The following is a 24,216-nucleotide window of genomic DNA, read 5'->3' as shown; positions in this document are numbered from 1 at the left end:
AACCACATCCCAGGGAACTTGCAACACTGAGAACAAGAGCAGGGGCCTTGTGCACATATCTTTTTGAGAAACACAATAAATTCTCAGTCCAAGACTCATGCAATTTTTTCTAAGCCAGACTTCCCTTCTTGCACTTCCCATATGTGCTTTGTGTAAAAACATCATAGATAATAAACAAGAATTGATTCAACTCACCAATTTCAAGGGTGACCCTGCCTTTTGAACAGAGTATTCGTAAATCCATCATACATTATAAGAACAAGAAAAAACTGCATATTCCAGGGAACTTTCCCCCCATACACTTAACAAGATAGATACAAGAAAAGTTAAAGATGCTTAATATGGAGACTGTTAATAGCTTTTGCTTTTTTCTATACATAATAAACAAAGAAGCCAAGTAGTCTCATTACACTAAAATAACTTCTGTATTACACACAAGGTCTGGTACAATGTTAATTGCTATTAGCATCTAAAAGAAAGACCGTCTGGACACTCTGCTAGGACAAAATCAATTAAATGAGTAGAGTAAATGCATACAGTGTTTAAATGGTAAAGATAAGCACAAGCCCAATTTTTTTATATTTCATGATGGGTAAATAAGTCAAATTGTTTTGAGGTATTATTATTTATTACTTGTGCAGTCATGCTGGGAACAGTACAAATACAGAACAAAGAAGTGGGCCTGGTCATAAAGAGTTTGCAATGAATTTTTTCCTCTGAAGCAAACACTTTATTAATATTTTAGTTAATTAATGAAAAAATATCTCTGAACAGTCTGTTCTTGGAAAATGTTTTGCTGTATTGGTCAGTATTTGGAAAAGATTAACACAATTTTAGGATTGTCACAATTTTTACAAAGCTTACATCGATAAGGGATGTTCCCACTTGCCATCACCTGTTCCACAAACAATCCCCAGGCAGCTAACATAACAAGTAAAATAAAAATGCTCCCATAATCAAGAACAGTTTGAAGAGTATGCAAAGAGTAAGAGTATTTTGTATACTTATTAACTTTGGTAAATTTTAGAACATTGGTATAAATTTTTAATTATCAGAACCTGAAAATGATATGATTATTGTGTTAATCTTGAGAATGTGCTTTAAGCACTTCTCCTGCTACCTTAAAATACGTTACTTCCTACTCTCTTTTTCCTCTAAAGTAAATAAATACCTAAAACTCAATTTCAAATAGAAAGTAAAATCCTACAGCAGCTCTGCTTCTCTGTTTGGATGGTAAATATTTACAAATGTAGTGATGAAAGAACTTTTAGCATGAGAGAACCAGGTTCAGATCCAGAGAAGTTCTTGGAATTCTAATTGTTCAGTCTTCAGAGACTTCTAGAAACCCTTGTGACTGTCCCATACTCCACCTTCAGCCATATCCTCAACCATAAATAAAGACTAAAAAAAGACAACCTTTTTGGAAAAGGAAGAAGAACGAGAATCTATGCTCAGCCTCCAGTCCCCTCCCACCAATAAGGATGTTCTAGGAGATTTCCTGATGAAACAAAAACAGAACTGGGAAGGCCTTCAGTAACCTTCATTATTAAGTGATGTCTCCTTCAGCCTAGAAGCTGCAGCCACTGAGTCTTTCCTAGTACCCATCTCCATTTATTGGCAGGAGAAAAGAAGAAGATTCTTCCCTCTCTGCTAACTTACATGTGTGGTTTGCATAGTAATGCACAGGATTTCCCTAAGAGCCAATCTTACATGAACAGGTCTTAGACCTCCAGTTTATTGACCTGTCCATTCAACATGACTGTGAGGCTGCTGGAGTAGACAAGGAAATACACTGAACAGAGGGACTAATAATGTAACAGTCCTTCTGTTTACAGCTTCTCAGATGTTGCCTACTAGAGACTGGCTAGTCATCTTACTAATGTGGGACTTGCTGAACTCCAGAGTTGTCTAATCTGGGACAGTGTGCTGAGAGCAGTAGGAGGAGAGCCTCTTTCCTTATGAGCTCAGTGGAAAAAATTTGCTACCATCAGCTGCTGAGGAAAGGATAACAAGAAAAGAAAGGTAGAGGAGGTCAGGTCTTTCTCTCACTGAGGACATACTTCTCTTCCTCCTTTTCCAGGCAGATTACCAGATGTGGCACTTCTTGTGTGGGTTCATTGGGGATCCACTGGGACAGTAGAAGTGCTTGGCAAAGTCCTGGCTGTTGCTGACAGACCCACAAACACGAAGTGGCAAAGGACTGTGAGGATCTGTGTTCAGGGAAGACTGTAGTTTCTCAGGATCCTGGTGTCCACACATTGCCTGAAAGGAGGCAAAACAGGAAAGTCAGTTTGACTGAAAGTCCTTGTGTGAACAAGACTTAAGGCTCCTCGTGCCTCCACCCATGTGACTGAGGCTGCTGGAGTAAACAATGAAACACACTTATGTGGGTGCCGACAATGTTCAGATTTTTCCTTTCACCACCACAATTTCTGACTGTTTTCTCTTTCCCTAAACTTCCTTGTTCCAATTTCCTATCTGAAAAGCCATCTGCTCTCTTTCTATACTGTGTAGTCCAGAACACAGGGAATTTAGACCACCTTGGAGTTTAGGCTCGTGCAACTTTGGACTCCATCTAAAATAAAGGTATAGATGTAGTCTCAGTGTCCAGATTCAGCATCTTAAGCAAAAGCAATGAGAGCTCATCAAGAACACAACATCTCATTACTACTTGAGAGATTGAGGGGAAGGTTATGTGACTTTACTGGTGTTAAACTAGCACTCCAAGTCTTCACTCTTGTGATTTCAGTCTTTATTCATTGATAAATTATGCAGTAGCTGCCAGATAGCCTCTGAAATGCAAATCTTGCCACCAAGACCCAATAATATGCGATTTCAGAACTGCTTTTCTACGTACTGCTCTGACCTAATGTCAATACATGCACAAAACTTTTCCCTTTGTACAATTACAGTGACTTACAAGGGTGTGACTTAGAAATCCAATGATCTATGATGAAGAACTCAACTGTACAGTTATGCACAACTACACAACTTGGCACAAATCCTTAAACCAGGTTCCCACAGAAATCCTGAACTAGGTGTACATGTACTTCTAGTTCTTTATCTCTAAATAACATTCTAAACTCTCTTTTTTCACTATCAGTCACTCAATGATACAACATCTAGTTATTCACCACAACAGAGAGGCAGATGAAGGAAGGGATGGAAAGAGACATGCCTTTTCCAGTAAAATTCCACTTTCCCTGTGTAACATTGCTCACAACAGCGAAAAATATACTCAGAAGCTGGCAATGAAGCATGCTTTCCCTGACACAGCTTATCGGCTACAGCTTAATTTTGGTAGATTTCAAAGCTTTGTAAAAGATATATTTGCAGACAAGCCCTTTGCTAGCTTTGAGATCCGTAACAGGTTAGGGGCCCTACATGTGAAATTTAGTTTTCTAAATAAGATTCTGCATCTCTCGGGAACATCGGACATTCCCAGTTCTGTGAATAAGGGGAAAAGTGATTAAATATTGAGAAAGACAAACTCTAATAATGTGGAAGACAATGGAGAGTGAGAGACATATGGCTAGCCTAGAATTCATTACGTGAGCAAAACTGAGGTAGAAAAGCTGGTCATGTGAAAGTCCAATCTTAGGTAAATCCTTCTCTTCTTTGTGCTTTTTCAGCCAATTCTTATAGGCCTGCGGAGAAAGAAAATTATTAATAAATCCCCCCTCAGACAGTGTCCCAAAACCATGTCTTCTGTCAATGAATTATATCAATCTAATATATAATAAATACGCAAATTTGTATATCTCTCTCCTCACTGGGATGCTCCCTGCTGCTGGCCATGCCCTGAATAACTCTAAGATGGGAGAATAACAATATAACCCCTTTCCTTCCCGTTTCAGACGCTACCACACCCACACATTGTCATAACAGAAGATGGGGTGACTGCACCATGAAAGAATGAAAATTACTTTCAAAGCAAGTCACAAGTATTTGAAGAAAAATTAAAAGACTTTCTCCCTCCCAACATTCTTTGTGCAAGAACGTAACAAGTAACAATCTGTGACCTAGAGATCCCAGAGCACCCTGCATTCATGAGCTGCTTGAGCTGCTTGAGCAAATAAAAAATTCTCTCTAGACTAAAGCATTGCTGAAAACATCATTATGGGGTCATTTTACCACCACACAGAATTCTGGTTCATGTCTCACCTTAGATCCTCAGGTATAACATAAACATATAAATAATGACATGGTTTTGTGTGCATGACATAAATAGAGAAGTAAAGAAAGGCCCATCCCAGGACTGGTGAAGGGGAGAAGCGGTCTTACATGGAACTAGTGAGGTTATGAGCAAAGCTTTGTGAGGAACCTGTGTCTGGATTAGCAGAGGACATGCAGGACACATGCTGCACTGGCACAGGCGTGCAAGCAATCTCGAACTGGAGCAGCATGCAGGAGAGGGATGCAGCAGAGCAGTCTTGTGATATGGCCATTGAGTTATGTGGTAAGGCTGTGAGATTAGAGAAGTAAGTAGACTACAATACCTGGTAAGCGATGGCAAGCCCTCCAGTGTCAGCTGTATTCTCCAACAGTGTAAAAGTACCATTGACCTTAAAGCCATAGCTTTCATACTGTTCAACCAAGCAGTCTATAGATTTCTGTAGTGCACTACTGTTGCATGTAGGACAGCCCCCAGGCAGCACTGTAGGGGGAAAAAAATCCTGGAAAGTAAAGGTATTCCTGGCATTCACCTGTATTCCTCACATTAACCACCGAGTCTTCTTAGTAGTCAGCATGGCCTGGAATGGGTTTTCCTTACCTTCATCTACCTTAATAATATATATATTATACATTTATATAAGGACCATGATTTCAGATCCCCTGAGGGAAAGCACCAGTGGGGACCCAGAAGAGCAAAGAAAGACACCACAGCTGGTACCCACCATAGCCATAGAATGTGTGAAGAAGTTCATGCGCCATGAAGACCCCAATGGCTCCGAAGTTCACAGCACTGAAAAATGAACATGAAAAGAGTGCTTTTGAAAAGAAAAAGAGGGCAGATGAACATTCTTTATAGCCACTGAGCACAACTGTGGGCTACACAGGAACATTCTATTCTGACAGCACACAGAAGCATTTTCTATTTATTGTCTCTCAGATGCGGTACACTGTAAAAATGCAGATACAAGTGTAAATTACTCTATTAATCTTTAAAATTGTACTATGGGCTTGCTTTAAAGTATTCATAGCTAATAAACCATCATAATAATGAAGAGTCTGTGAACAAGATTCTGCCTTTATTAACTCATATTTGTTATTGTTGGGGTATGGCCTTATTTACCCACTACGGGCTGAACTGCACAAACTAACTGCAATGGTAATCATACAAAAGCAGGATGGTTGGAGAAGCAATCTTGCAAAAGTTGTCTAATGAAAGACGATGCATAAAACTGGCAAGGCAAATTAAAATCATGAAAGTTTGATTACAGTTATTCTGGTCTAGCACTGGTGATCTCACTGCAAGCAAGAGATTGCACAAAAGACCTCCAGCAGTTCTTTCTAATCAGAATATATATGATTTATGCAATGAATTTACAGTCACACAAGAGTACACTCAAAATGCATTTCCGTAATATGAAATTATGAGCTCTTTCTTTCTTTACATGTACTGATTAACATTGCTTAAGCATGAAATTATTGTAGTAGATCATCACGGGGAACTCACTAGGAAGTGACAAAAAACAACTAATGCTTATCTTCTTTTAGAACTGCTCTTTCAGAAGCTCTGTAGCTGATAACTTGTAATTGCTGCCAGAGAAGCTGTGGATGCCTCACCATTGGATGTGGTCAAGGTCTCATTGGACAGGGCTTTGAGCAACCTGATCTAGTGAAAGGTGTCCCTGCCCATGGCAGGGCGATTGGACTGGTTAACTTTAAAGGTCCCTTCCAGCCCAAACCATTCTATGATTCTAGGATTCCATAACAATTGTATTGCTTTGCTGACTTCTTATTTTAAAAATTTCCCTTACAGTCATCTGATTTGGCTTTTGTCAGTAAGATTTAGGCTTTGGAGCATCATCTGAGAAAATGTTATTGTGCCAACTCACCAAAAGCTGTTCAAGTTTGACTTATTTCATTCGATGGGGATGACAGTGAGAAAAATATATTTTACTAACACTCAACAGAAAAGGATTAAGAAGTTGTAGACACTTTTTCAGAGAGGAAGGATATGGCAGGTGACAGCCCGTACCACTGGAAAATTTATTTTTTCCTGTTATTCTTTTGAGGTGTCTGGTTTTTCATGCTATAATGAATTCATTAAATACTGCAAGCGCTAGAAGATGTCATACAACTAGTGGTAGAAGATCATCATGGAGAAAATAATTGCTTTTAACTGAGACATGTTTCTTTCAAAATGCAGCCTCTTACCACAATGTGAGATTAGCTTTCAGTACAATGGGATTAGGAGAAGTTTCTATCCATTATTGTGTAAAAAAGGACATCAAATAATATTTTTACAGTCAACTGTTTTAAGTGCTTTTAATATCAGAAAAAAATCACTTAATAGATCTATTCCATATGATGAAAGAACCCAGCTCTAAGAGTGTAGCCCACAGAAGTGTCATTGTTGCAGGGGAAGACTCAGAATGAAAAATGTATTTCCTTTTTAGAAAAAGTTTCTTTAAAAAAAAGGAAGAGAAGAACTATGTTTGATCCATTTGAAAAAGACTTCTGATAAGAAGTTGCTCTGTGAGGCTCCTATTTTCTCTGCATTAGATTTCTATGGGTTAGATGCTGGAACTCTTGGAGTCTAGAAATTAGAGGCAAATGTAAAACATATTTTTTGCAGTTAAGCTACATGGGACTTCTGTCTTTTCGCTCTGGAGTAATATACTTGGCTTAGCTTAGCTTCGCCTAGATTCTGATTTTGTTCCAGCAGAGTCAATGATCACACTCTTTCAGAATTCATAAGGCAGTATCCATGTGGCTTTAGAAAAAGCTACTTTTTCCCCCTTTACAGTGTCATTCTGGGATGCAGTAAGAAAGAGGTTAAAGACAGACCCATTAAGGTTCTTCCTTGGAAACATGGTGCAGCCAAGGGCCTACATCCATCTTCCACCTTTGCAGACCCTCCATACCTGGGAAACTCCATGTGGAAAAAAGGGCTGCGGAACATTCCAGCAGGAAAGACCACCATGTGGTGCCTTATTGAGTAGTAAGAACGCACAGTCCAGGGGGACACATACCAGCTAGAAGCAGAAAAAGAGAAATGAGAGAATGTGTTAACTCCTTATCTCATACCTTGCTCCTTTCCTCCACTGGGCTTGCAAAAATGGTCTCCTCAATACAATTATTCATACAGCAGCAGCAAATGATGAAATTCACATTGTCTGGAGTTAAAGGTGTTTGAAATAAACCTTCACTTGTTTACAGATGGTCAGACCTATTAGCTTAACTTTCACACACATTAGGGGATTCACTCTCACAACTTCAAGGCTTTTTTAAGCAGCATGCAGCAATGCAGCCTTGCAGCAAAGGACAACAGCATCTTGTCTTGGATTAGAAGCGTTGCTGGCAGGTCAAGAGAGGTGATTATGTCCCTCTAATCCAGGACTGGTGAAACCACAGCTGGAAGTACTGTGTCCAGCTCTCCCCACCTCCCTGCCCATCCCTCCTGTCCTGTCCCTCCTTCCTCAGAAGAAGAGAGACAGACATTTAACTGAACGCAGCCCTGAGTGATCTGATCTAGCTGACCCTGCTTTGAGCAGGACAGTTGGACTTGAGGATCTCCATAGGTCACTTCCAACCTCAGTTAGTCCACAAGTGCATGATTCTGTTATATTTTTCAGATCAGTATCTGTCACTTACTTATCCTGTGAGTGATTCTGAAGGAGTTTCAAGTAGGAATTTTCCCTCAGTACTTTCAAGCAAGCCACCACATTGAGGAAAAAAGTGTCTTCATTTATCTCCAACTGAGGGAAGAGACAGGTAATGTGACTCATAGGGCATGAGTGAGAAGTGAATTAGTATGAGAAAAAGTCTCATGGGTCAAAAAAGGATTCATCAAAAAACAAACCAATGGAATACTTGTGGGTTTTCTCCCCCAGTTCTAAAGATCTTCAGTTTAAGATATGACAGGAATGTTATCTGCAGGCCGAACAGAACATACAAGGAGGTAACAAACAATCTGTATCAGGCCAGCCACTCTGAATAGGAGACAGCACAGGCAACAGTACAGAAGCAACAGATAAAGGTTCTGTGGGCCCATATGTTCCCAGAAAATGAACAGTAGGAAATTATTATTGTTCCAGAGGTCATAGCCTCTTTTAGCAGCAGATAAGATAGCAGTTGGTACAGGTAAACTGCCAATAATGAGGCAGGCATGTTTACATTGTATAGCTCACATTCTGGTATTCCAGGTTCACTTTGGCAGACTGGAGTATGTGAGCTGGATAGCCAATGTCCACTTGTAGTTTGGAAACCTAAAATTATAATAAACAAACAAACAAACAGACAAACAAAAAGAAACATGACCGATGGGAGGCTTTACATTCTAGAAGTCCTATTTAAACTCTATTTCTAAACAACCTAAATATAATCTGTGAATCAACCCTTCAAAATGACAGCTACTCTGTTTCAACAAGACTTCTACTCTTGCTACTCTGCTTTCTTAACTCAATGACCTGAGGTCTAATGTTATTCTACTCTGCTTTTTTTTTTAGAGCATAGTTTTTATCTGTGGACAAATAAACAATGAGCCTTTCTATGCCTACACATCAACGTATGACCACATGTGTGTGATAGCACTTGCAGACACCACATACAGTTTGCACCGTGTACAAGACATCTATTTAAGGCTGTGTGCCTGTGGAAGCAGGTGGAATATGTGAAGGTGCAGGCCCCTTCCTTTCCTTCTCCAAAGACTTCAGGGAAAGGAACGCCTCAGCAACTCCTGCCTTCTGCACTCACCAAGACTTTAGCCTCTTGGCGGGTCTGTTCATCCATCCATTCCAACTGATCCAGTTGGCCATAGAGAGCATTTTGGATTTCAGAGAACATCTGCTCAGCCTGCCACGGAGAAAAGAAGGCACATTCAGGACTACAGAAAAACATTGCTCAGGCTTAGGTACCATCACTCCATGTTCCAGCAATTCAGCCACAGAATAACTGGGGGGAAATTCCTTTTCTTGTGATGAAAGAGGAGATTTCAGTTTCTACAACGATTTAGGTTGAGTTATTTGGCATTCAGTGGTTCCTCACAGGGCTCACCATTCTCTCCCATACACCTTTTCATCTTGCCTCTCATGGTAACTTAGGGAAACATAATTCTTTTTTCATTCAATCCCTGCAGGGATAGGAATGGACCAGATGACTGCCCCACTTTTTAAATGAAATGAAAATTCAGTATCCACAAGTATTTCATGCTGGTGTCTCCCTTTCCACAGTTATGGCAATCTGAGTCTCTTCACAAAATTATGCTTTGTTCATTCAGCTTTGTGCTTCACTACACATAGTCTTAGTTTTCCCATTAACTTTTCTTGGGATTACTTACTCTTGTCACTTTTTACACTGCAAACTCTTTACAAAACCTAGCACCTACATTAACTTCCTTCAAAAGAAAAAGGAACGCTAATCATCAAAGGAAAAAAAAAAATCTTTTTCCACACTGCAGGCAGGTGTTCCTTTTACTGTGGATCTACTCAGAATGTTTTGGCATTGATTTGTTTTTGTACAACTGGTCATACAATGGTTTAATGGCTTTGCAGTTGAAAATCTTATTTGATATGTCAGATTGGTAATGAATACTGTTAATACTGCCATTCCAGGAAGCACAGGGAGACTGCATGCATTTGTAGGGCTGTCATAGATATTGGTGCTGCACACATGACTTTGCTAACAATTGAGATAAAGATATTTTTTAATAATATTTTAACATAGGTTATTCTAGAAATGACAGCAATGTCTTGGTCTGACATCTTTCATACCCAAAATAGGAGGTGAAGTGTGTAAGTATGGGAATATGTAAAAAGGTATAAAACCTACACATGATTTTGCTGCCTTAATGTGGTCTTAAACTGGCATGCCAAAAAAAGAAAGAAGTGAAGCTGAGCTCTGCTTGATGGTTAAGAGGATGAATACCTACAAGTTTCTTGGTCTGCTGAGGGAAAATTTCTTGCACAATCATCTGCCCTAGAACTGGCTCAAAGAAAGAGCTGGTATCAGTCAAGCACTTCCTCCAGCGCTCAGTTGGGACCTGTAAGAACAGAGAAAGAAATAAAGACATGAGAGTGAGGCCAAAGAGATAGGAAGACAGTAAAAAGATATGTAAACATGCAGTCAGTATCAAATACGCCGCTATCTAAAAATGACAGCAGTGAGTGATAAGTAATGTAGTTCCATTTAGGCTACCTCAGAAAGCTTTAATCAAGTAGAAGACTGATTTTCTTACGATTTACTTCACTTACTTCCACACAAGATGAAGTTCACATGCTAGCTGACACCCCATGATACAGTGCACTTAGCTCTCTAAAGTTTTGTGTCATGTCTACTCCCACATTTCTTTTGAGAAAAAGGAAGCAGTTAATGCCCTAGGGCAGGGGTCCTCAACCTTTTTAACCAGGGGGCTGGCACTCGGATGACATGTCAGGAATCATCTGTGGCTGCTTGGTTTCCCCCGCCAGCCCCCAGCGGGTGTGTTTGTGTGTGGGGGATGGTGGTTCTTTAAATACCGGGAGCCGGATTGAGGACCCTGGGGGGGGTGGTGGTGGTGGTGGTGGTGGTGGTGGTGGTGGTGGTGGTGGTGGTGGTGGTGGTGGTGGTGGTGGTGGTGGTGGTGGTGGTGGTGGTGGTGGTGGTGGTGGTGGTGGTGGTGGTGGTGGTGGTGGTGGTGGTGGTGGTGGTGGTGGTGGTGGTGGTGGTGGTGGTGGTGGTGGTGGTGGTGGTGGTGGTGGTGGTGGTGGTGGTGGTGGTGGTGGTGGTGGTGGTGGTGGTGGTGGTGGTGGTGGTGGTGGTGGTGGTGGTGGTGGTGGTGGTGGTGGTGGTGGTGGTGGTGGTGGTGGTGGTGGTGGTGGTGGTGGTGGTGGTGGTGGTGGTGGTGGTGGTGGTGGTGGTGGTGGTGGTGGTGGTGGTGGTGGTGGTGGGGGGGGTGGTGGGGATGGTGGTGGTGGTGGTGGGGGTGGTGATGGTGGTGGTGGTGAGGGCGATGGTGGTGGTGGTGGTGATGGTGGTGGTGATGGTGGTGGTGGTGGTGGTGATGGTGGTGGTGAAGGTGGTGGTGGTGGTGGGGGTGGTGGTGGGGTGGGGGTGGTGGGGGTGGTGGGGGGTGGGGGTGGGGGTGGGGGGGTGGGGGTGGTGGGGGTGGGGGTGGTGGGGGTGGTGGTGGTGGTGGTGGTGGTGGTGGTGGTGGTGGTGGTGGTGGTGGTGGTGTATCCGTCCCATGGGCTGTAGTTTGAGGACCCCTGCTCCAGTAAGAGTAAGAGTCACAAATTTGAGAGACTCCATCCAGATGAGGCATCAAGAGAACATCCAGAAGGCATGTCCTGGTGTGTTCAGCTGCTGGGGAGTCTGAAGAAGATGGTTAAGGGCTAACTCACCATTCTAGATCCCATTTTTCCATAAAGAATCTTAGATAGCTCCAGGCGTGCATCTTGGAATCTACTGTCAAGGGCTGGTGAGAGATTCCCAACCAGACAAACAATCATATAAATGTGAAGGATCCTGTAGGAAAATGACATTTAAAAAGACTGAAGATTGAAGGTTGGTCACAATAAACACAGAGGCGTGGCAAGTATCAGAGGAATAATTTAATGCAGAGGAACTCCAGTAACCTGAACAATGACAATGAAGTACTCTGGATGGGCTACACCTGGGGCTGAGTCAACCAAAGAAATGCTCTCCCCAGAACACTGATGACTCAAGGGGTAATTGCCTGCTGGGGCACAGGATTCTTTGTGGGAAGCAGGAGAAAGAGTGTTTTTAGGACTGGGTGAAACTTATAGAGTATTTTGAGGGGTCTGTGGGATTCGTTAAGACTTATTATGGGATGTTTATGGGAAGGACCAAAGGCAGGGAAAGGGAAGGGATCATGGTGTATTGGGGGAAACACGTGTGGGAAAGTGGAGAGGAAAAGTGGTAAGAGGGAATGGTTGAGCATAAACTCGTGGCTTGCCTGACTGAGCCTTGCACATGGTCACCAGAATCTGTCCTATCTTATTAAATGCTGTTCTTAAATAACATTCTGTTCTCAGTGTGTGGGGATGGGACTGGATACTGGAGAGACAAGGAGTCTGAGAGTTGCCTGCTGGAGGGACTTTGGTTCAGGCTAGCTGCTGGAGACAGCACGGGTCTGAGGGTTGGCTGTTGGAGGGACTAGCAGTTTGGACCAGCTGCTGGAGAGATCTGCCTGTATATGTGTGTTTGTAACAGGAAGGTACCAGAGTACCAGCAACCAAAGTGGTGCTGCAGGACTCGGGAACTCATACATCCAGGTGCCAGCAGCTGTGGACACCAGGGGATCTGGCCCCAGCTTCTGGACAGACTGAATATCTGAGACCAGCTACTGGAGTGATCCTTACTGTGTATGTTCATATATATATTTCACTAGTATAGACCAATACTGATCAGCTGGAGAGGAGGAACAGGATCAGGCTGTCTGGGCTGTTCATGTTTGTATGAATGCTATGCATGGGTGGGTGCCAGTAAAGGCACTGTGTTCCATCTCTGTTCATCTGTGTGACACCACATACATTTGTATGTGTGTACATATATGGTGTGTGCATGTGCAAGTCTATTTGGAATATATGCTAAGCCTTAGTACTGGCTAAACCTGTGGATACAGAGCCACGGCACCCTTGCAATCATTAGGCTACTGGATTCAGCAGGCTTTAACATAGGCCTCTAATATTTCTTGAGGCGTGAACAACTAAAACCAGAGATATTGACTCCTACCTTTTCTTGTGCCACTGTTTGATGAGCTGTGACATGCCTCTTAAGTAATCCATGTCATGCACTGCAACTGGCTGAGAGAGGTTCATTGGCATAGGGTGGAAGACAGCCTGGAGACACGACAGCCAGTCAATAGCAGGTGCCTTTTCCTAGAAGTAAAATGGAGCTTACATGCTGAACTATGGATCCAAGAAATACCTGGGATAGTCTCCCTAATACTGTGTAAAGAGATACTTCCAACAAGTTAAACTGCTTTCATAATGTGGGTATTGATTATAGTGGAAAAGGACAATTGCCTTTTTTTATCAAATTAGCACTGGGGAAGGGGTGGGCCTGAAAAATCCAACTGCTGTCAATAAAAGATCGTAAGTTAATAGATTATTTAAAGCTCAACAGACTTCAAGTTGCAAAGGAATAGTATCTAAACAGACTGTCTCATATCTGTTTTAATCTAGATCTTAGGAATGTCTATGTATGAGCCACATGGAATTGTGTTGCTCGAGTTCGAAGGCATAGATACCTGTAGCTCCCTAATGGTAGTGCGAAAGAACAGCATCCCCCTCTGCTGTCTTTCCTGCAGTGGGGTGACAACTCGCTGGAGGTTAGAGATGAAGGATAAAGTAAGGGAAAAGGAATCAGTGGGATCATCCAGTGGCCCTCCAAGTAGGCCCCCCAATTTCCTCAAATATGAGAGATACACACGGAGAACCTGCAATACAAAGCATATGATCAGCGGGAGAAACATGACTGAAAATTAGTCACCCCACCCATCCAACCACCTTGACCATATAAGCTTCAATTTTTCAAAACCACTGCATCCCTGTACCTAAAACTGTCTTCTTCACTGCAACATCCTCATGTAATTCTTCATGTGGAATCAGTTTGCCAAGTACAGCTTCTCTCTCAGTGAAGAACACTGAATTCTCAAGAGGTTATTTTTGTCCCAGCTTACAATTACATTAAATACCAGAGTAATTTTGGGGATGTAGGCCTGCCTTTTCTGAAGGCAAAGGAGAGATGTGTAGTAATACAATGAACCAGTATTTTTGATGGAAACAAAATGCCAGAGTCTTACTTCTATGTTTATGAGGTATCAAAGGAATGCTTGTGATGGGTAGACAGGGTTTTTGGGTTTTTTTGAGGACTTCTCTGAAAGTCAGACCGAGAAACTGAAATAAACTCAGTTTTTATAAAGTTCAGAAAAATTACAGAGCTCTGATTAAATTAATTTTGCTGCAATGACTCCCAAAGTCAAAGAGCTTTTTTCCCCTGCTTAGGTTAAAACATTTTAAAATAACTTCTAAAATGCTAGTTACCCCTCCCCCAATACACAGATTTAAAGTTACAAAGCCTTTCTTTGGATGGTATTTTTTATAAATGTTCATTCAAGGTGGAACCTAGAGGGAAGCCCAGGTTCATGTTATTTAGCAAATACAAATTTGAACTATAGCATTCTGTTTCTACACTAGGAGTTGTAATCCTGGCATATAAAATGATTTGCACTTTACAAACTACCTTTTTGGAAAAGTAGAGACTTTTGTAAAGAATTCCTTCTGGAGACATTTTCAGAGGTCAGTGACTGTAACCCACGGAAACAGACCACTCTGAGCCAGGAGGCATTTCAAGGAAATTCCTACACCAAATACCTTTTTACCTTTCTTCAGCCTCTGATATGTTACCTCAAGATAATTTTGTTCTTTGATTTTACTCTCAGGTGGCATCTCAAACTCAGGATGATCAATCTGCAAAAAGGAGTAAAGGAAAAGCATCTCACTATTTTCAGAAACACTAGAAATGTGAGAATATGCTTAACAGGCTTTGTTAATTTCTGTGTCTTACTTTTACTTTTGGAAAATGTTTGCTAAGTAATTTTTGTGGCTCTGTCATATTCTGCAGCTCATTTACAAGCTCATTACAATCTGCAGTGACTGATGGTCAAATGTAAACCACATTGAATATTTCTACATGATGTAGTGGATTTGGCTGACAGAGAGTTAAGTTTCTTCATAGCAGCTCGTATAGGGCTGTGTTTTGGATTTGTGATGAAAACAGTGTTGATAATGCAGGAATGTTGTAGTTACTGCTGAGCAGTGCTTACACAGAGCCAAGGGCTTTTCTGCTGCTCACACCATCCCACCAGTGAGTGGGCTGGGGGGCACAAGAAGCTGGGAGGGGACACAGCTGGGACGGCTGACCCCAACTGACCACCGGTGTTTGCCATACCATGACATTGTACTCAATAATAAAAGTGGGTGTGAAGGAGGTTGGCAAGGGCTGCCATTGCTTGGGAACTGGCTGGGCAGTGGTCAGTTGATGGTGAGCAATTGGTGGGTTTTGCATCTATTCCTTTTTTACCTTATTGTTCTTTTTTCCCCCCTTTTTTCCACTATTAAACCATCTTTTTCTCAACCTGTGAGTTTTCACACTTCTATACTTCTGATTTGGGGTGGGGGTGTGAACAAGCAGCTGTGTGGTGCTTAGCTGCCTAGCAGGTTTCAGTCACAACAGTGAGCTGCAAAATTCATAGTACACTGTGTATTAGACACTTAGCACTCAGAGTCCGTTATTGTACTAGTCATACCAATCAGCATTAGAAGAAACAGTCCCTTCCACAATGAAGTACAGTCTACACTGTCAGGCAGGAGAAGTGAGAAGAAGTAAGCAATTTATTCTTCCTTATCTGCTTATTTCCAGAAATAAGTGCTTTTTATGTCATAAAATCAAGTTTACTGAAATTTAGGGAAAACTTTCTTCACAGAAGAACATAGGCTTAAATTCAGCAAGTTTGGGTCTCATGGGCCATGTAATTGACTCTTTATTCCCAGTGCTTCCTGAAAAATTTCTTTCTTTAACCTGCTTACCTGAATAATATTGGTCTTGAGGTCAAAAGGACTGGGTCCTACATGGACTCTGAAAAAGGGAAATGTGCTGTATCTGCCCATGAGAGTCCGAAGAGTTTCATTAAAGTCTTCTGCTTTCCCTGCACCTGTCATATTCCATCCACCAACCTAGAGAGGGGGAGACACAGCATGACAGCAGGTGAGAAAAACACTTGTTTGGTCCATATTTACAAAATAATTTTTCACTTCTATGAGCTCAGTCATTATGACAACTGAGAAGCAACAAAGCAAATAGCAACAGGGAAAACTCATGAAGAAGTCTACATACCCTGTTGGCTTTAAAATGACCTGATACTTTCACCTAAGCAAAGCAATGAACTGCAAAATGACACAGGGAAAAGGAATGGTATTCAACAGAACAAGTTATACAGGAAAAAAGCAGGAGAAGGTGAGACGAAAAAGGTCTCTGTTCTAAAGCCATCCAGAAGGACAGCCAGGGATCAGGGATTACAGGTCCCACCTCCCTGACAAGCAGATTTGCAGATAGACCTGCAGTCACTGTTCCTTCTGCTGGAAGGTTCTGCATCCTCCTTGGAGATAGGGTGTAATCACATTTAGCATGGCAGCCATGTACAACCATCCCTGGCACTGAGAAGAGTCTCCCAGAATGGAAAGAAAAGCATTTTCCTCTTTAAACAAGCTCCCCTGAAGCCTGGAGTAGTGGATGGCCATCACATCTCAGACACAAAAATTTCACCCATTTTGCAAGATGATCCTTGATCTGGAAGTTGGATCCTATTGAACTGAGCTTCTGAGATTAAAAGTGATCCCTCTTTGCAGTCTTGGTTGTTGTTCAGTCCTGAAGTAATATGTAAGGTCATGAGGAATGATTCAGATACCTGATGTCAGAAAATCACATCTTGAAACAGCATTTAAAGCTAGACTTCTGATTTAACACCTAGAAGTTGTACTGTGAACCATGAGCTTATTTCAGGGCCAGCTGCCAGCAAAATTCCAATATGTAGGGCCATATGATCCTAACTTCCTTTTCCCTGCAGGAATTACCTTCTAAAGGGAGAGGAGACAGCAGAAACATTCACCTGATTTAGGAAGTCCTTCAATGGTTGAGTTCCTTGGGATTCTATCCGTTGCGTATCCATACAGGATCGATAGAACCGGATTGCTTTCTCCTTAGCTGAGCCTCTTATCCCAGACTGTGGGGCCTCTGAGGAAAAAAAAAAATAATTTGGGACAGTATTAGAGCACAGAAAGCTGTGAGAAAATATTATACTGTGCTTTGATTCAGAACAATTTAGTAAATACATCCACACTTTCCATGGTCACTCAAAGCAAGAGACCTTCTAGTGCCATGACCCTTCCTGAGGCCAAATACATGAGTTTCTTTGCATGGGAACAGGGGCACAAGCAGAAGGTGGTACACATCTGGGCTTCAGTCCCACTTGGAGTCAGGACACATGACCAGAGCGCACATTCAGACAAGCACAGTGTCTGCTTTTACAAGGCAACAGGAAATGGTTTGGGCTGCTGTCAGAATTTTAAAGTGTGACTTTCATCTGTTAGATTTGGTAAAGGGTACTAAAATGTTTTAAATGCAGCTGTTGTAATATGATATGATCAAGAATAAATCTGTACATGTAAGATTGTCATACACAGAAGAATGAAGAGGCTGGACACAGTCCCTGTTAGGAATGATTGTGCTCTCAGTTAGTATTCCCAGCTCTGACTGAGGAAGATGCTGAAGGTAACACACCAATCATCTGTCCCTACCTAAGAGCCTTTTCAGGATCAACTGGTTTTCTTCCAACAACACATCAAATACATTTAGTGATTCTTCTGTGGTTCTGTTTGAGTGTTTGCCTTCCCAGCTGCCACACGCATATTTGTAGAAATCCTCACAGGGGTCTATAGTGTCATTCCTAGAATTCAGGAGTCTGGCCAACAGTGTAAGACCCAGCTCGGCATCACAGGATCCTGGGCAGGAAGTAAATAGGAGAGAACTGAACAGTAACAGTGGAGAGTGAGAACAACTCCAAATGAAAAAATGAGAAGTTATCTGTGGGACATTTCCCCTGAAAGATTTAGTTTTGGTACAAACCCCTTTGCATGCAGAATGTTGAATTCCATGTAAGTTTTTGCTGAATATGCAACAAAGCGTGCTCTTTCACTTCACAGGAAGACTGCCTTTGCACATTACAAGGGAGATACTTTGAATAAAGGACAAGTAATCAGTCCAGAGATGGTGTCCTTCGTTCATACTGCCTAGGCAGTCACAGGTTGGATTATTCTGCCTTCTCGGTGTATTTTCTCTGAATCAGCCAAATCTGGCCAAATGATAAGCAAGAAGCAACTGATGGTGTCAACGTATGGAGCAAAAGAAGGGCAGAGCACAGAGAAAATAAGAAGCCAAGTTTAAAATGTGGAGGGAGATGTTCATGTACGGGAAACTTTTCTCAGCAATCACATCTGTTAAATCAGGACAAAGACTTTCTAGTACATCTTGCTTTGATCTAAAACTCCCTTTATCTAAACTGCTGTAGATCACTGGGTATGTGTTCTCATCTTGGTTCAGTGTCTTGTATCAACATCAGTTCAGATCAATTATTTACTGAGATAAGCTACTTGTAAATCAAAGTAAAGCATTCTATACTATGGTTTCAACAGTTGACATGGTAAAAGGTAGGCAGAGTAGAAGCAGACAAGATCTAAATTAACAGTTTTCCCTCGGTCTATGTAGGTTTCCAACACATAACAGGGGCAAAAGAATAATAGTACATGAAGAGTCAATGATTTATTTTTGAGCAGGGAATGTGTGTATCCACCAATGTAATTGCACTTTTAGTACCAAGCATTCCATATGCATAAACATTTACATGGACCGTTCTTCAGATAGTCCTTTAGCAAATTTGAAAGGCAAATTAATATTTCTGGGCTATGCTCACAGCTCCCCCATTAGTGAGGGACTGTAGCTTTTCTTTTGATACTATGACTGCACTGATCTGTACTAGAAAACTAGGACTAGACTTACTAAGTCAGAGACAAAAAGGTGGAGGAGGAGCTCCAAATTTCATATTCAGTCCAGTTTCCTGGAGGTGACTACAGACAGAGCATGACATGATGATAAGATGCAAGCAATATAATGATGCTTTCCCTCAAAACTGGGCCCAGGCATACTAAATGGCAGGCAGAGAAGGAGGACAAGTTTGGGGTTCCCTCCCCACTATGACCCAAGGAAGATACAGAATAGTGTACCTTTTTTACAATTGGTGTTAGGATTCTTTGAGATACTGAAAATCTGATTCTTAAGAGAGATGCGAAGCCTAATACACAATGGAGGCATCTAGGAGAGAAAGGGGTCTTACAAATGGGGTGGATGAGGAAGCAGGGAAAAGGATATCCCATCTTATACCTAGACCACAAGTCATCATGATGTAGGTGACAAGCAGTGTAAAGCCAAGGAGAGTACTGAGAAGAAGTGTACACAGAAGTAGGCTTTTCCCCTGAAGGCATCGTTCTTTTGTTGCACCTGTTCTCAGCTGCTGGTCACAGGTCTGAAGAGAGAAAAATAAGACAAAAAATGAAGACAGAAAAATTAATATTAAAGCTAGCACTGGTCATATACTCTGTCTTCCATCTAATCTACTAGAAAATCACTTGCAGGACTACTGCCAGAATACCAACAGTCATCCAAGTCATCTAGGTGACTCTATTCCAAGGGGCTTTCTCACCTCCTTCGTTTCCCTGTCTTTTCCAGCTACAACTGTTGAACAGTGTTATGAATAATGCATTGAGAAGCCAGCTTGCCTTGAAGAGGTCTGTCCCGCCATAGTTCCTTTTGGTTTATGCACCTTGCATACACCTCCTGAAGATATCAAAGCCTTTTTGAGCCCATAAAGCTAATAACAGGATGGCTAGGACTGGTCATTCTTTATTCTGTTACAGTCTGGCAACCTGGGCACTAATTTCTTATTCCTCCTGAAGAAATAGCTCCTGGATCCTAAGCACTCTAGTCCAATTCAAGCAGGAGAAAAGACTTGCCCTAGTCTAAAAACTGCAGTAAGTCACAGAGAAGATGTTATATACAGATTTTATCTCACTTTAATTTAGTTGTGTTCATAATCTAGGTGTGTCTCTTTAGCCAGTGGAGAAGGCCAGGCACCTTATGGGGACAGCTCTGTTTTAGACATCTGCCTTAGAATGAGCTGAAGTGTCCTGCCCAGTTACCTGTCTTTTTCTCTGTTGACTATGAAGGAAGCTAGCTGACTATGTTAGGATACACCTCTGATGTCTACCTGAATAAAGTTAGATAAAGTGACATTTACTTTATGTGTCCACTGGTTCTACCTACTTTGATGTACATAAGAGGGCAGAACAGCAGATTACAAAAGAACAGATCAGGAATGGACGCTGGTAATATAAGGAAAGGGAAAGAACTGGGGAAAAAAAAAAAGTGGAATAACTGAATAAGAATATACAGTGAGAAAATGGAGGCAAAAGGGAGAAAAGCAGAAGATAATGGAAAACCCGAGAGGAACAGGGATAGAGAAGAAATAGTACAGCAAGCAAGGAGTAAAACTCATAGGTGTAAAACTGATGGGAGTGCTAGTTGGAGAGTCTTACATGCCAGTGTCAGGGCCAGTCCCAACAGCCTCAAGCTTAGCTCCCTGTGCTCAAGCCTGGTTCTCCAATAAAAGAAAGCTGTTTGGGAAACCTTGACAGCCCTTGGAACTCTTTGAGAAAAAGCTAGAAGCAGCCTCGGTGGAGGTGCCCACTTCTTCACCCAGGAGCTGCTTTATGCAGCTGCCGTGCATGATCTCCACCTGAGCTACGCTGCAGCAGCAGTTGTGCCTGCAGCTGGCTGTGTAACCCACTGCCCTGGTCCTGACCTTCCTGCAGACCCGATTCTGCAGGTTTGACCTTGGTCCTGCCTCCTTGCAATGGACTTGCCTGGCAATCTGCATTCTTGGTTCACCCTGGCTACTGCCACCAGACCTGCCTCACCCGCTACCCCCATTCCCATGCTGTGGGGGTGTACCCCTTGCTGATGAAGTCTTTACTTTTTGCCTGCCTTGTCATGACTCTCAGTTGCTAGACTGCCTACCCTGCTGCTCCCTTACATGCAGTAGGTAAACCGCATTTGTCACTACACTCTGTATCTGTCTTCTTTTCCACAAAAACAGAAAACAGATCTTTACAAAAATCACAAGAAGAAATGAAGCAAAGGAAAGCCAAGGAAATTAATAAGTCTGCTGTTAATGATCTTGCCTAATATACTATGTACAATTCCTGTACAAAAATATTAGCAGAACAGAAAACACAGAAAGAAACAGAAAAATGGACCTCATAATTTTATATTTTTCAAATGTGCATTTTATTCAGTCATTAACAGAAGCCTCTCAAGAGCAGACGTTAGCTTACTTGACTCATGGAAAATGCTAACAAGGGTTAAGTGCCTAACAGCTTTTCTCCCTTTTAAAATACTATTCTCCTGACTTCTTTAGGCAGGATGCAGAATAACTAAATGGAGAGCAAGTACATACAAGTGAATCCTGGCATTAAAAGATGCTAGATACAGAACATGATCATACTGGCAAAATACAGTGTAGGAAATATAAAGCAGGAAATCCAAATTCCTTTCATACACCCCTTGTAGTAAAAAAGCTCTCAAGTAGAGACTAAGTATCATGACCTAACAGTATGGCAGGGAAGTGAGTGAAAGAAAATTTGCTTGGCTGAAAAGGAATAAGAAAAAGTATTCTCCAACATGCAAGCCCTCATCTCTCACCATTTGGGAGAGAGTGAATTATTTACATTCACAATGCTCCAGATTTCTCTACTGCAATGAACATTTTGCTTTTCACATTGAAAATCTGACCTATTCCTAGTACAAAATATTGGTAAGTTTGCAGTTCTTTGGTTTCATGTTATCAGAGGACATCTGTTTCTCTCTTTTGAGTAAGATATGTCATGGCTGTGGAGATCCTAGCAAGACAGTGGTATTTTAAGGTTGTCACAGCAATTTCTGCTGAAATCCCAGTTAACAGTAGGTCTATATTGGGCTTATACATTATGTTCGTTTTGAAATGGGAAGTGCATTAAATAATAGTTTTTTTATAAAACTGTAGGAGAGCTAGACTGTCCCCCTCAAGAACCCAATGTGAAACAACTAGTGAAGTAGCTGGCTGAGCACAGCATACGCCAAAAGAAGAGACAAGGGTGGAAATTGGTTGTGTGCCTCTACTTGGAAACTGTATTAAGGTTTGTGTTACGTGAGCCATAAGGATAAACAGTGTTCTTCAAACAGTCCACCTTCAACAGGAATGTCATTCTAATCTTTACTCTGTTACTGGGGATGAATTTGAGAGAACTTGTGGACTTACATAAACCAAGAAAATAGAGGAAGGCAGTCATACTTAGTTTTCCCTTATATCTTTTCCATGACAACAGCTTAAAGAAAACCATACAAACACCTGCTCTTTCAGTACTCTTGTCAAGATACTGACCTGGGCAATAGCCCTGTCAGAATCCTTGTCTTGTGTGACCTCCACTTTTATGCCACAAATGGACTAAATGTTTCACAGGCACCGAAAAACAGAGCCCTTCCTAATTCAGAGACCCTTGGTCGAGGAAGTATGCATTTGACTGGATGGAACTGGAGATGGGATATAAACACTTCTCACGCTCAGGATGCAGGAGCATTATACACTTGCAGGAAGCAGAAGCACTTTATTGTGGTGTGTTTTGAGGCTTGGCTGCCTCAGCCAGCATGCTCCACATAAAGGGACAAGTGAATAGTTTGAACAAGCCTGTGGAACAGAATAGAACGCCTTTAAGCTCTGACAGAGGTTTTCCATATGGGCCTCGATTATGAGTAAGTGAGAAGGATGATTCGTATTTGCATGAAGTTGAAGGTGAATGTAATTTCCACTACAATTTCAGTTTTTTCATGCTTTTCTTTGAAGAATGTGCAAGTGCTCAGATTTAAATGGCTTCACTGTAGCTAAGTGAGATCAAATGCCTGTAAAATGACTAAAAGCTGACTTATAATTGTCCTTAATTATAAAATGAATAGTTTTGAATTTGTGTACTACATGAATCAGCCAATTCAAATATGAGCGTGATTTAGGCTAGCAGAATCTTGACAGGTACTATTATTACTAAAACAAGAACTATTTGATGCAATTAAATCAGCCAAAGAACTTTATTTTCCTTCAGCATCTCCTTCTTTCTGTTTGTGAGCCATTCTTCAGTTCTGCAAGGGACACTGAAGTTCTTTTGTGCGCTTCTTCCTCACCTTGCATTTTCCCAGTGTTTTAGTGCTGATGCAGAAATAGAAGCATCTAACTTTTATGAAAATCTAGTAAATTAAAATAAAGACATCAAAGGCAGGGAGAATGGGAGTTATTTTTCATAACTATTTACCAGACAGTTTTGGTGTATTATTTTTCAGCCAGTAGATTATCCACGAATTACTGAATTTGGCTATTACCCAAATTGTGTTTATCACATTAGTTATATGGTTGACATGTTTTCAGACTAATGCCTCAATACTCAGAAAAACATCAACATTTTCTTAAATTTATCTTTTGTCAGTAAATCACCTAAGCATATAAACTGAGCACATTGTATGCCATTTGAGAAATAGTATTTTAGCCATAGTACCTGCTAACATGAGGAACTAAACAGAAAGTTTGCTGAATCATATTCTGGAGTACTAAAAGCCTGAAGCATAACCACAGCCAATAACTTTAAAATTGTGGTTGTTGTCTGATCTTTATCACACAGAAATATGATAATGGATGCACAAATCAAACATTTCTGCACATTATTCAGCCGGAAAATTACAGACAAGGTAAAGTGACTGTATTACAGACACAATTCTTGCAATACATTGAACAGCTCTCACACAACAAAACATACACATTTCTATTTTGTATTATTTAGTTACACAGAAAACTTTACTTATCTCTGTTGTCCTTGAATGTTTTGTACATTTTAGCAACACTGAGCTAACAGTTCAGTTTGGTGCAATTTGCCTGTAAATATGCAATTAGCACTTCACTAGTTATTTATATAAGACATCAAATCAGGAAAAGGACAACGCATTAAGTGGGGAGCAATTAGGCTTAGCATACATTCAGAACATTATGCCATGTTTACCCACAATTATTTGTGGGGGAAAAATCTGTGTCTTTGTGCACTAGTAACTCCTTAAAATAATTTGTTGAAAAAAATGGGGATACAATAAAAGATATTGTTATTGTTAATTGTTATTATTGTTACTACTACTACTACTACTACTACTGCTACTACTATGTATTGGCCAGTGCTTCAGACAGATCCAAATGCAGCCTCAGAGTGGCCTTTAGGATGAGGAACAAGAAAGGCAAGAACCTCTGACTACTCACACCACATACCACATCATTAACTCTGAACACCCTGTTGCAGACCCAGCCGC

The 24,216-nt window shown here is 41.3% G+C and overlaps 1 protein-coding gene across 17 annotated transcripts in view; it reads right to left on the bottom strand.

The window, feature by feature from the left end:
* Positions 1-326: 326 nt before the first annotated feature.
* Positions 327-24,216, bottom strand: part of KEL (Kell metallo-endopeptidase (Kell blood group)) — a 40,758-nt gene continuing 16,868 nt past the window's right edge. For 4 of the 17 annotated variants that reach the window (XM_037387748.1, XM_037387749.1, XM_037387751.1 and 1 more), the window contains 16 exons: positions 17,529-17,732; positions 16,841-16,965; positions 15,762-15,908; positions 14,547-14,642; positions 13,421-13,609; positions 12,904-13,049; positions 11,550-11,673; positions 10,100-10,210; positions 8,926-9,024; positions 8,361-8,438; positions 7,825-7,928; positions 7,095-7,205; positions 4,899-4,966; positions 4,500-4,657; positions 3,552-3,647; positions 327-2,262 (listed from right to left, as the gene is read on the bottom strand). In XM_037387748.1, the coding sequence (XP_037243645.1) occupies positions 2,086-2,262; positions 3,552-3,647; positions 4,500-4,657; positions 4,899-4,966; positions 7,095-7,205; positions 7,825-7,928; positions 8,361-8,438; positions 8,926-9,024; positions 10,100-10,210; positions 11,550-11,673; positions 12,904-13,049; positions 13,421-13,609; positions 14,547-14,642; positions 15,762-15,908; positions 16,841-16,965; positions 17,529-17,732 (2,033 nt within the window). In that variant the 3' untranslated portion in view covers positions 327-2,085. Of the gene's footprint in view, positions 2,263-3,551; positions 3,648-4,499; positions 4,677-4,898; positions 4,967-7,017; positions 7,206-7,824; positions 7,929-8,360; positions 8,439-8,925; positions 9,025-10,099; positions 10,211-11,549; positions 11,674-12,903; positions 13,050-13,420; positions 13,610-14,546; positions 14,643-15,761; positions 15,909-16,260; positions 16,640-16,840; positions 16,966-17,528; positions 17,759-19,010; positions 19,099-19,167; positions 19,310-22,261; positions 22,565-24,216 lie in introns of those variants that run through there. The other 13 variants (XM_037387754.1, XM_037387756.1, XM_037387758.1 and 10 more) reach the window with 12 other exon arrangements.

Source organism: Falco rusticolus, chromosome 5 (assembly GCF_015220075.1).
Source record: "Falco rusticolus isolate bFalRus1 chromosome 5, bFalRus1.pri, whole genome shotgun sequence".
NCBI classification, from domain to species: Eukaryota; Metazoa; Chordata; class Aves; order Falconiformes; family Falconidae; genus Falco; species Falco rusticolus.
Note: the sequence above shows the minus strand (reverse complement) of the source record. Positions and strands in the feature narration are given on the sequence as shown.